This window comes from Heterodontus francisci, chromosome 2 (genome assembly GCF_036365525.1).
Source record: "Heterodontus francisci isolate sHetFra1 chromosome 2, sHetFra1.hap1, whole genome shotgun sequence".
Taxonomy (NCBI): domain Eukaryota; kingdom Metazoa; phylum Chordata; class Chondrichthyes; order Heterodontiformes; family Heterodontidae; genus Heterodontus; species Heterodontus francisci.
In genome coordinates this window covers 10949337-10962006 of record NC_090372.1, presented here as the reverse complement: position 1 = coordinate 10962006, position 12670 = coordinate 10949337, and the positions used below count along the sequence as shown (strand labels likewise).

Here is a 12670-nt window from a genome sequence, read left to right as displayed (position 1 = left end):
CAAGAAGCTACTGTCTTTGTTTATTGGTGATATTATGGCCAGGTGAGGAGGGGGTCCCGGCTCCTCTCTTGCCCTTCCACTTATTTGACCGCAACAGGATTTATTCCTTTTTTAAACAGTAGTTGTGCTTACCACCTCAGTGACTGTTTTACATTTTACCTCTAATGTGATTGTGAAAGAACCAATCGGACAGGTTTTCTTGAGTTTAAACAAGAAAGAGGTGAGTTTATTATACTTAACAATCTAAAACAGATCTGGAATTCCCTCCTTACATCTCTCCACCTCTACCATACACTCCTCCTTTAAAACCTACCTCTTTGACCAAGCTTTGGTCACCTGACCTAATATCTCCTTATGTGGCTTAGTTTCATATTTTGTTTTATAATGCACCTTGGGATGTTTTATTAGGTTAAAGGCGCTATGCAGAGATGAGTTGTTGTTTGTGGCCAGGAAATGGATATTCCCCAAAGTCAAAGGTTAGAAAAATTGTCATGGGTTCAGCGATAGTTTTGTGTGTATCAACATTTATTACCTTACCAAATGCCTATTCACCTTTATGATAACCTCGAAAACAGGAGCCAATATTGCTTCAGAAGAAATAGACCCTGTTGAATAACCTAGCTGAAATAACATAAATCAGCTCAGACCATGCATCAACCTGGAACCTTCTGGTAGCTGCATGCTGAATTTAATAAGTGATACATCAGGATACTATATCCTGTCTGTACGTGGAGGATAAAATTTGACAGAATTATAGACTTTCACTAATCAAATGTGCAAGAATTATATTTCGGACTTGTCAGAAAGTGCACTTTTTTTAGATACTGTTTTTCTTTAAAATTCAACTTTAGGTCAAACTGGTTCAGAAGAACTTATCAGAATAGTCTTCTCATCATGGGAGGCCATTACTCAGCATCCAGTACTACTGATGAGCTATCATTCTACTGTAAGTAAGGAGTATCAGCATGCATGTATGTATGTGTGTGTGCAATATCTGTGAGTTTTGATCCTAAAAGTACAGATTGCTAATTTAGTAAAGCAGCTGTGTGGTACAAAGATCAGTGAGATGCCTCAGCCTATTTCCAAAAGGCACAGTTACCCCATACAGAGCATTACTCAATGTCACGTCTGTGGAAGCTCAGCAGAAGCACTCTGATGGATTACAGGAACATACTGGATTGCAGTTAGGAACAGGAACTCTAGCTAATTTTCATCCTACTCGCCAATTGTAGGACCCTTTCTCCCACCCTGGCTGAGATCAACTACCTCAGCACAACACAGGGATTAAACCTGGAACTTTGTTGGTCTGTATGACTCAACCGCTGTCACTACCCTAATCAGCTGCATCCTGGGATGAGCCAACAGTTCTTCACAACAAATTGGTCAATTAAATGGCTGCACTGCTTTACTGCTTGTTGCCCAGCTACTAGTTTTCTGTAACAAAACTGAAAGGCATTTGGAATCACTTTCACACAAATGTCGCAAGTGTCTCTTGTTACAATTACTTGGACTTTTAGATAAATTTTAGAATATTGTGTTGGTGGTGTCATCATTGGAGCAAAAGCTTGAGAGAGCTTGGGCAGCCTTCCAAAAATTGCCATTAGATAAAAAGTTATAAATGCTTTTTGGCTATTTATGCCTCACTTTCAATTTAGGGAAATGTTTTTATATAACGATGGTTTAATTGGTGGGATAATTTACTGAGCTCAAGTCGTGTAGAAAAAGACCTGTAGCGCCTCAACACAATGACCTCAAGTTTACAGAGGTAGAATATGGGAGACCAACTAGGGGTGTGTGTTGGAATAGCAAATGCATGGCAGATGCAGTGTAATGTGGATAAATGTGAGGTTATCCACTTTGGTAGCAAAAGCAGGAAGGTAGATTATTATCTCAACGGCTATAAACTGAGAGAGGGGAATATGCAATGAGACGTGGGTGTTCACGTACACAAGTCATTGAAGGTAAGCATGCAGGTGCAACAGGCGGTGAAAAAGGCAAATGGTATGTTGGCCTTCATAGCGAGAGGATTCGAGTACAGGAGCAGGGATGTCTTGCTGCAATTATACAGGGCCTTGGTGAGGCCACACCTGGAATATTGTGTGCAGTTTTGGTCTCCTTATCTGAGGAAGGGTGTTCTTGCTATAGAGGGAGTGCAGCGAAGGTTTACCAGACTGATTCCTAGGATGGCGGGACTGACTAATGAGGAGAGATTGAGTCGGTTAGGATTATATTGGCTGGAGTTCAGAAGAGTGAGGGGGGGATTTCATAGCAACCTATAAAATTCTAACAGGACTTGACAGGATAGATGCAGGAAGAATGTTCCCGATGATGGGGGAGTCCAGAACCAGGGGTCATAGTCTAAGGTTACGGGGTAAACCTTTCAGGACCGAGATGAGGAAAAATTTCTTCACCCAGAGAGTGGTGAGCCTATGGAATTCACTACCACAGAAAGCAGTTGAGGGCAAAACATTGTATGTTTTCAAGAAGTAGTTACATATAGCTCTTGGGGCGAAAGGGATCAAAGGATACGGGGGGGAAGCGGGAACAGGTTACTGAGTTGGATGATCAGCCATGATCATAACGAATGGCGGAGCAGGCTCAAAGGGCCGAATGGCCTACTCCTGATCCTATTTTCTATGTTTCTAAGAGGGAGTTTCAGCAGCAGTACCTCTTCAGCATTAACAGCAATAATTTCAGTAACTCAGTTTTCTGAGTACAGGCAAATTGTTTCCTCATCAGGTCTGGGTTTCGCTGGGTCCTGTCTGTTTGCTGAAATTAAGATTGAATGAGGGAGAGAAACAGCTTGTTTGTGAAACAAAAAGCAAATACTGCAGATGCTGCAAATCTAAAATTGATACTGAAAACACTAGAAGTGCTCAGCAGGTCAGGCAGCATTTGTGGAGAGAAGGAGGCACGGTTAACATTTCATGTCGATGATCTTTTGTCAGAATTGGAAAATGTTACAGATGAATGGCACATAGGTGGAACAGAGCCAGGGAAAGTGGGTGGGGAGAGATAATAAAAAATGGGTCTGTGATAAGGTTGAGGGCATGAGATAATTAAATGACAAAAATTAGAATGCAGTAAGGTAAAAGGAGGCAATTGAGTGAAATTCAACAACAATAACAATTTATATTTATATAGCACTTTTAACATTATAAAACATCCCAAGGTGCTTCATAGGAGCATTATAAAACAAAATATAACACTGAGCCACATATTAGGTCAAAGAGATAGGTTTTAAAGGAGGAAAGTGAGGTAGAGAGGCAGCGAGGTGCAGGGAGGAAATTTCAGACCTTAGGGCTTAGGCAGCTGAAGGCACGGCCACCAACAGTGAAGCAATCAAAATTGAGCATGATAAAAGAGGCTAGAATCAGATGAGCGCAGATATCTTGGAGGGTTGTGGAGCTGGAGGAGATTACAGCAATGGGAGGGTGAAGATCATGGAGGAATTTGAAAACAAGGATGAGAATTTTAAATTCAAGCAAGAAAAGGCATTTCAGAGACCCAGATTATGTGTAAACAATTATAGCAGAATAGCAGATGGGACGGGAAGCTTGGAAAATCTGCCAAGATGGAGAAAACACCAGTGGTTCAGGAGTATGGTAGAAGAAAAGGCTAGGTGATGGGGGTACAGAACCACCCTGCTGGTTGTGGGTCCCCATATCAAGCACTAGCCCACAACCTCTCTGATTCCCAGAAGCGCTGATGCACCCATCCTGCATTATCAGTACCTGCTGTCCAAGAGAAAATGGAAGCTGTGGTTCAGATCTGAAATTTTTGAAGTCTAACTGTAAAGTTCCTAATCAAATGATAAAGTGCTTTTCCTCAAGCTTATGTTCAGCTTAATTGGAGCAATGTAAGGGGACAAGGACAGAGGGGTCAGAGTGGAATGGAGAAATGAAATGGCAGTATGCAGGATGGGGACATGACATAGTCCAGGAAAGCAGCAGGAGGATGGCATTTGCTGGTAAATACAAAAAGAGTTCAATGAGGTGCCAACAGTTTGCTAGCAACATACCATAGCAATCCTTCAGAGTCGCCTCCCAATGTACAGAACGAAAAAGAACATCCTCACTCCAACAGGTTGCAAATTGCATGAAAAGATACAGACTCTTTATATAGATGCTGGGCCGGCCTGAAATTGCGTCCACATTTCATTGATGAGTTGTCCGTAAACACTGAAAAATTGATGGGAAGGTCACATATAATAGGGTAATGAAGTCCAACCGTCAAAATAGTTTGGGATACTCTTGCATTCAAATGAACGACCAAATTACCCCAAACACCAGCTGCTGATGCGGCAACCGGTTATATTCGACCCAAATATTTTGTATATCTCCCAGATATTCTTTGCACATTTGATCCTTTTCAGATTTTTCTAATATTTTCTCATAGCACATTAGGGTTCAGCTTCTTGGCTCTTCTCTACACTTTTTCCAGTGGTTGGATATTTCTGTTGTATCTCAATAATCAAAACTGAATGGAGTATTCAAAGTGCGGCCTGACCAGAGCACCATAAAGCTTCTACAGTACAGTCATGCATAGGTTCTACTGTTTTCACAATGTAGCTCACCACTCCATTTGCTTTGCTTTCTGTTTTGCATGGTCAGTGGTAAGTCTACGTCCAGATCTCTAACAATCTCTGCACCAGTTAGTTTGATGCCATTCATTAGGTAAATATGTCCCTCATTTCTACTTCTCATGTGTAAGACCTCACTTAACTTTATTTACTTTCATATTGCCATAGTTCTGCCCACATAAAATGTTTTTCGCAGTCCTTGTATAATAGCTTGGCTGCTTCATCAGACTTCATTGTGCTCAATGCCTCCGTTTCAGTTTGTTTCTCTGTTTCATTCAATTCCTTATCTAATGCTTTAAGTTTGTGTAGCAGTCTTTCATGCGGACCTTTATCAAAGGCTGTCTGGAAGTTTATCTATGCAGAGCAGCTTCCCATTATAAAAACCATGCGCTTTTCATAATTTTCATATCCATTGATTTCAGCAAGTATATTCCAGCATTTTAAGAAGTTCCTTCTCCCATCTACCTTACCTTCCTCTTCCATCAATAGTTTGCTTTTCTCCATCCACCCTGAATTGAACAAAATGAGCAGTGCATTTCTGTGCTTCATAGAGTCGTACAGCATAGAAACAGGCCCTTCGGCCCACCGCATCCATGCCAACCATAATGCCTATCTATACTAATCCCTATCTATACTAATCCCACCTGCCTGCATTAATTCCATATCCCTCTATGCCTTGCTCATTCAAGTACCTGTCCAGATGCCTCTTAAATGTCGCTACTGTTCCTGCCTCCACCACCTCCTCAGGCAGCTCATTCCAGATACCCACTATTCTTTGTGTGAAAAAATTACCCCTTTGATCCCCTTTAAACCTCCTCCCTTTCACCTTAAATCTATGCCCTCTAGTTTTAGTCACCCCTACCATGGGAAACAGACTCTGGCTATCTACCTTATCTATGCCTCTTATAATTTTATATACCTCTATCATGTCCCCTCTCAGCCTCCTTCTCTCCAGGGAAAACAGACCCAGCTTATCCAATCTCTCTTTATAACTCAAGCCCTCCAAACCAGGCAACATCCTTGTGAATCTTTTCTGAACCCTCTCTCGCTTAATCACATCTTTCCTGTAGTGCGGCGACCAGAACTGCACACAGTACTCCAAATGCGGCCTAACCAACATTATGTACAACTGTAACATGCCGTCCCAACTCTTGTACTCAATGCCTCGGCCAATGAAGGCAAGCATGCCATATGCCTTCTTCACCACCCTGTCTACCTGTGTTGCCACATTCAGGGAACTATGTGCTTGCACCCCAAGGTCTCTCTGCTCAACAACACTCCCCAGGGCCCTGCCATTCACTGTATATGTCCTGCCCTGGTTTAACTTCCCAAAATGCATCATTTCACACTTGTCTGTATTAAATTCCATTTGCCAATCCCTTGCCCACTTTCCCAGTTGATCTATATCCTGTTGTAACCTTAGACAACCTTCTTCACTGTCCACTATACCACCAATTTTGGTGTCATCTGCAAACTTACTAATCATGCCCCTGACATTCACATCCAAGTCATTAATATACATGACAAACAACAGAGGGCCCAGCACCGATCCCTGTGGCACACCACTGGTCACTGGCCTCCAATCTGAAAAACAACCCTCCACTACCACCCTCTGTCTCCTATCACCAAGCCAATTTTGTATCCAATTTGCTAGCTCACCCTGGATCCCATGTGTTCAAACCTTCTGGACCAGCCTACCATGCGGGACCTTGTCAAAGGCCTTGCTAAAGTCCATGTAGACAGCGTCCATTGCCCTGCCCTCGTCAGTCCTCTTGGTCACCTCCTTGAAAAACTCAATCAAATTCGTGAACATGATTTCCCACACAGAAAGTCATGTTGACTATCCCTGATCAGACCATGCCTTTCCAAATGCATATAAATCCTGTCTCTCAGAATCTCTTCCAATAATTTTCCCACCACTGATTTAAGGCTCACCGGCCTGTAGTTCCCTGGCTTATCCCTGCTGCCTTTCTAAATAAAGACACCACATTACTTCAGTACTTCACCCGTGGCTAACGATGATACAAAAATCTCTGCCAGGGCCCCAGCAATCTCCTCCCTTGCTTCCCATAGCATCCTAGGATACACCTAGTCAGGCCCTGGGGATTTATCCATCATCTGCCCCACATGCTGCACGAATTGCACATGTTGCTGGTTTTGGCAAAGAGTCTAAAATATGTGAGCAGCTTCAGTCTTGTTTGTTTACTCACAGCCACAATTTCTTGGCTAGCTATTCAACTAGTTGTTGCTTCTTTTGCAGAATCAGCCCCTTGCCATCCATTTGGGTGCTGTTGGAGCATATATAGACGATGGTGTTGGGGATGGACTTCTTAGTATTACTATCCAGCTGCTCTGCCACTGAGAAGTCCATTACATTGACAACTGTCATGTTGTCAGCAGCCAAAGGTGCCTCAACCAAATAATTCATGATCTGGTCTGTTGGCCACAGCCCTGTTCCTTTGCCTGGTAAAATACGCGCCACACAATTCCCTTCCTACGTGGCAACTTGCACGTGTTCAGGCAATACCTGAAAGTGTGAACACCAACTATTTGGTCAACGCAGGTGCCAGCATAGTTTCAAATAATATGCATGGATTACACTGGAATATTCCTTCATTCAACATGTGAAGGGATTGTGACAAGAAAGCAGCACTCGGGCGATCAACTGGAGTCAAACTAATATATTAGCACTGCCTCTTGTGGAAATATCAGCATATTCTCCATCAATCTTTTCTTTAACATGTACATTTAAAATGGTTACAAAGCAAACAGAAAGGTAAATAGAACATCAAAAAACAAAAAATGCCATTCAGTAAAATGCCACTTGTCCTGAGTGCTGGTTATACCACTACTTGTATATGAAAAACTAAGATTGTCGAAGCAAAGGGATTTCTTGAAGCTGACATGGGATTCCTGAAATGGGAAGAGTTCCACAGCTTAAAATCCTTCGCCCTCATGAACTTAAAAAAAAAGCAGTGAGGCAGAAGAAAACTGGCTCAACAGCCTTGATATACACACGACAGATAGAAGAAATGTTATTACCAAGATTTACTAGCCATATTGTTACCTGGAAATCAGCTGTTTGTTAATATTCAACAGAATTGCAGTGATTACATCAGAAACATTCCCTCACGTGGCTGTGTACAAATTGCCTGCTATATCTTCTTATGTAGCAAGAGTGACTGCACTTCAAAAATAATTCATTGATTGTGGAGCACTTCAGGACACTCTGGGGCATAATTCCTTTTTTCTTTTCATGTTTATACCATCAAACTTTAATGTGGAGTAAACTGGCTATCAACCTGTACCACTGCAAACTGTTCAAATTTCTTTCGAGTATGAATTTCTCTGAATTTCTTATTGACATTATGTCCTGTACTCACTCACACCGCCGCGATATTCTTTACGTTGTGCCCATGTTTTTAATCTTTTCTGACTGCAGCACTATCACTTGCCTCCACAGTGATTGCTCTATAAATTCTGAACCCTCCTCATGCACACCTGTTCTTTGCTCAGCAGACAGTTAGATACGTTTCCTATGAGGTAAAATTGATTAAGTATCATCTCCCACACCTTGCATGCTCTACCTAATAAGAACTGTCAAAAGTAATCATTCATAAAGTTGGCAGACTCTGTTATACGATCCCATTGGGACAGCGACTAAATACTTGAGACGTTGTGAGTAGCTTAATGATTGCACTAGTGAGTGTCTGTCAAACTGCTATTGTTCTTTGCTCTAGGAGATAAATAGTCACTGAACGTACTGAATCAAACTAGCAGCAACAATATAGCGAGTCGACACCACAGAAACAGACTATTTGGCCCAGTTAGTCGATACCAGTGTTTATGCTCCATACAAGCCCCTCCCACCTCTCTTCAGTTAGAAGATGTTCAATGGGAGCATCAATTGTTAATTTAATTTATTTAATCTAAGTTAATTTACCAGACAGACAATTTATTTTTCTGGAAGAAAAATCACATTGATATCATACATTGGTGTTCTGGATGTGTTGCCAAGGGTATATGTGCTTGGTTAGCATTTTATTTTGACATTGTTTGGAGTATACTCGTGGCTCTGACCTGGAGCGGGGAGGTGGTGGGAAGATGTATGATCTTAGTCATCATCATTTTAACCCCTTCAAATGAGGGTTGCAGTTTTGTGAGGTGTGATACATTTGGTGGATGTCTTTGAACTGGTGGTCTTGCCTTTTACTGCATGTTGAAATGATGACCATCTGTCTTTGTTCCTTTCACCATTCCTCCTCTGTTATCTGGCAGCTAGCATCTTGTTCCCAGGCTTTCTGTGCGGTCTGCTACCATGTGGATGAACACAGCTTTTATTAGAAAGATGTGGCTGTAAGCTTGTGACGAGAGAGCTCTAAGGGATCACTTGGCTGTAATGTTTGCAGAATATTCTTGGGCCTTGAAGATAATGCTTGACTTGGAGGTAACTGAATAGTTTGGGCTGGAATTTTTCAGTCAGTTGTTATAAGTACATGAATGGATCTTATGCCAGGCTCTGAATCCACACTTGGTTAAGTGAGTTATTGCTTACACCAGAGCAATGAAAGGGCTCACCAGCCAAGAAATCTACAATGATGCCAGAACTATATTCAGGTTGTTAAGAGTTAATGCAACTATTAAGAGCTATGTGTTTTTAAACCATTTTTATTCTGGCATGAAAGAAATTCCATTTTATTTAGTATCACTGAAAGCATTGTAAGAATTATGTGAGGACAATAAAGCTTCCACTACAATAACAACTTAGATTTATAATAGTGCCTTTAATGTAATAAAACATCCCAGGGCGCTTTACAAACATTATTAAACAAAATTTGATGCTGAGCTACATGTAGAGATATTGGATGGGATCTTTATTTGATTGAGAGGGCAGGATTGGGGGCAAGGGGTCCCTTAAACCCATCCATTAGGTTGGGTGTGCCAGTTTTCTGGCACAAAACAGGAATGCTCCAAATTTAAAAGGTTCTGCCAAGAGCCAGAAGAGCCAACCTAGTTGATATTGCTAAACGGCCAGTTAAACCACTTAACGAGCTGTTAGCTTGTTAAGGGCCAGTTTTGAAATTTCATTTGGAGGCACGGGATCCACACAGGGTCCAAATTATGAGGAGGAGGAGAAGATGCAAACGAAGTGGGAAGCCACCTGATGTGGAGAGCAGCAAGAGGCTCCATCAAAGAGGGAAGGCCCTCAATCACAGGAAGCCAGTCCCAAAGAGTCAGGAGAATTATCTGTCCCTCTTGACAAAGGCATTTTGGAGAGGGGGGGATGGTTGGACGGGCCCCTGTGATTACGGGCCTCATGGGTTCATGAGAGGTGTGCTCAGGAAGACTGCACATTCCAGTTGATAGAAAGGAAGGAAATAACATGAAATGGGATTAAGCTACTCTGAGATAAGGTCAACTGGCAATGAGGAGCAGTGTCTCCTCCATTCTCATTCCATGACTGTGCAGTGACTCAGGTAACTCCGACATGTGGGCACGCATCTCATGCTGGCACTCGAGGTAGAGCCGCCTGTTTTGTGTCTCCGCTCTGCTGAGCTTTCCTCCATCCTCCTCCAATGACTGGCCACAGCCAACTCTGTCTTCCCCATATCCTCCTGTGCTGATGTGATGTGCACTTCACTCTGTGTCACCCTCTCTAGTAATGCGCGAGGACCCACAGAGGTGCAAGTACCTGTGATGGTGCAGGCTCCGCGATGTCTTCCTCCACTGACTCCTCAGGATCTTGTTGGCGTCATGTGGGTTACAGCCCCTCTACAGCTGGCCCTATGGGATGCATAAGCAAAGATGGTGATGAGAGATTGGGACAGTCCACAGTTCCTCATGCTGCTTAAAATGAGATGGCAGCTTGTGCTTTGATAGCTCGTTGCATGGGGAGCATTGCCATGCATCCCCTGAATTTGAAGGTGTTGAGACGTTTTCACCCTCTCTATGGCAGTCCCTTGTTTCTCCGTTCCCAGCGTCCCTGTGGCTTGACACTCTGGCCACACCAAGGGCCAGCTCCTCAAAATGTCACAATGACGCGAGCTGGGGCACCCCACTGTCCAGACGCGCCCTCACATTCTCCCTAGCATTCAACTCCCGCTTGGCCTGCAAGGTGAAGAAAGATGCATTTAGGACAATGCCTTTCAGTCGCATAATATGTTGCAGTCTGCAGTCCAGCCTCCTGTCCAACATTGTTAGGGTTCTGACCTTCGCTTATGTGTCTTCAAGGCTGCTGAGCACAGATCTCTCCCATGGTCAGGAGAACTCGATGCACCCTCAGGATGCCCTCTTTTTTTGAACACTGGTGACTGGTGACCAGGAGGCATGGCATCTAGATCTATCTTTGGACTCGCCTTTCCAGACCTGAGAAGGCCATTAATGGGATTCTGGCACTGCACCCAGTTGCTCCTCACTACTGCTCTGCTACTAACTTTGTGAGCCATCTCCAGCCATGCCCTCTTGGTAAGCTTTGCAGGTTTTCAGTTGCCACTGGCAGGGAACAGGATGTATCTGTGCTCAGTCACTGCCTCCAGCGAGGTGGCAGCAAAACAGGGGGCTGTCCTGGCATTGGGAGGCTCCCTCCCCACTTATCTCTGGTCTGCTCCTTCTTCCATCCTTTGGACAAATGCCAACCTCAGCAATGGTTGCCGTTTGCCCTTTAAATTGGGCCCGCTGCTGCCTATGTCCCAGTTCCTTCCCGCGTCCACCGCCGCTAATTGGGAAGTGAACACGTGAACTCAGACTGTAGGCCAATTACCTACTTTCTATATTGAAATTGCAATGCATTGCGTTGCTGACGCATTGTGGGGTTGGGACATGGAAGTGACCATGCCATTGGGGTTCCAACATCGGAATGAAAATCCTGCCAATTAGGTCAGATGACCAGAAGCTTGGCCGAAGAGATAGGTTTTAAGGCGTGTCTTAAAGGAGGAAAGAGAGGTCAAGAGGTTTAAGGAGGGAGTTCCAGCACTTACGGCCTTGGCAGCCAATTTAATATTGTTTAATATAATTTATAATAGTAGATCTAGCAAATCTATTTCCCATTACCATGAGTGCAATAACAATCAAGTTATTGGAATTTTGGCACAGAATTCACCTCATCATTTTAAGATGCTACAAAATGGGAAGGCAGTATTATTTTTGTGGAATAAAGGGTGCTGATATACCCACTCCGTGTGGTGATGGCATAAATACCCTGAGCATTAAAATGGACTTGTGACATCTGCCCCTGAATATTCCGTACTGTCAGTGGATTGAAATTTGTTTACATTTCATTCTGCATTTGCATTCGTATTCCTCAAGGAAAGTATATATTCTAGACTATTCTGGTACAAAATCTTTGGACAGCTAAAAAAGGAAGAATGAGAAGAAGCAGTATGAACTAAATGGTACAACTTAAAAGGGGGTGCGGGAACAGAGAGATCTGGGAGTTGACGCATACAAATCTTTGAAGGTAGCAGAACACGTTGGTAAGGCTGTAAAACAAGCACTTTATAAATAGAAGCAGAGTATAAAAGTTATGGCAAACTTTTTATAAATCACGTGTTGGGCTTCAGCGAAGTATTGTGTCCAATTCTGGGCACTGCACTTCAGGAGGGACGGACGTCAAGGTTCTGGAGAAGGTGCAAAGGAGATTTACCAGAATGATACCAGGGATGAGGGACTTAAGTTATATGGAGAGATTGAAGAAGCTGGGATCATTCTACTTAGACCAGAGAAGGTTATGGAAAGTTTTAATAGAGGTGTTCAAATTCTGAAGGGCTTTGAATAGAGTCAATAAGGAAAATTGCTTCTGCTAGTAAGAGGGTCAGTAACCACAGGATATGATAAGCAGCAAAAGAACCAGAGGTGAGATTAGATTTTTTTAATGCAGTGTGTTATTGAGATCGAGAATGCACTACCTGAAAGAGTGGTAGAAGCATATTCAATATTAACCTTCAAAAGGGAATTGGATAAAAACTTGGAAAGGAAATATTTGCTGGGCTGTAGGGAAGAGCAGGAGAGAAACTAATTGTACAGTTCTTTCAAAGAGCCAGCACAGACATGTTTGGCCAAATGGCCTCCTCCTATGCTGTATCATTCTAT

General features: G+C 42.9%; 1 protein-coding gene across 9 annotated transcripts in view; it reads left to right on the top strand.

Moving 5' to 3' along the window:
- Positions 1 to 12670, top strand: part of ulk4 (unc-51 like kinase 4) — a 448354-nt gene that overhangs the window by 219273 nt on the left and 216411 nt on the right. For all 9 annotated transcript variants that reach the window (XM_068054427.1, XM_068054423.1, XM_068054428.1 and 6 more), the window contains one exon: positions 852 to 946. In XM_068054427.1, the coding sequence (XP_067910528.1) occupies positions 852 to 946 (95 nt within the window). The remainder of the gene's footprint in view (positions 1 to 851; positions 947 to 12670) is intronic.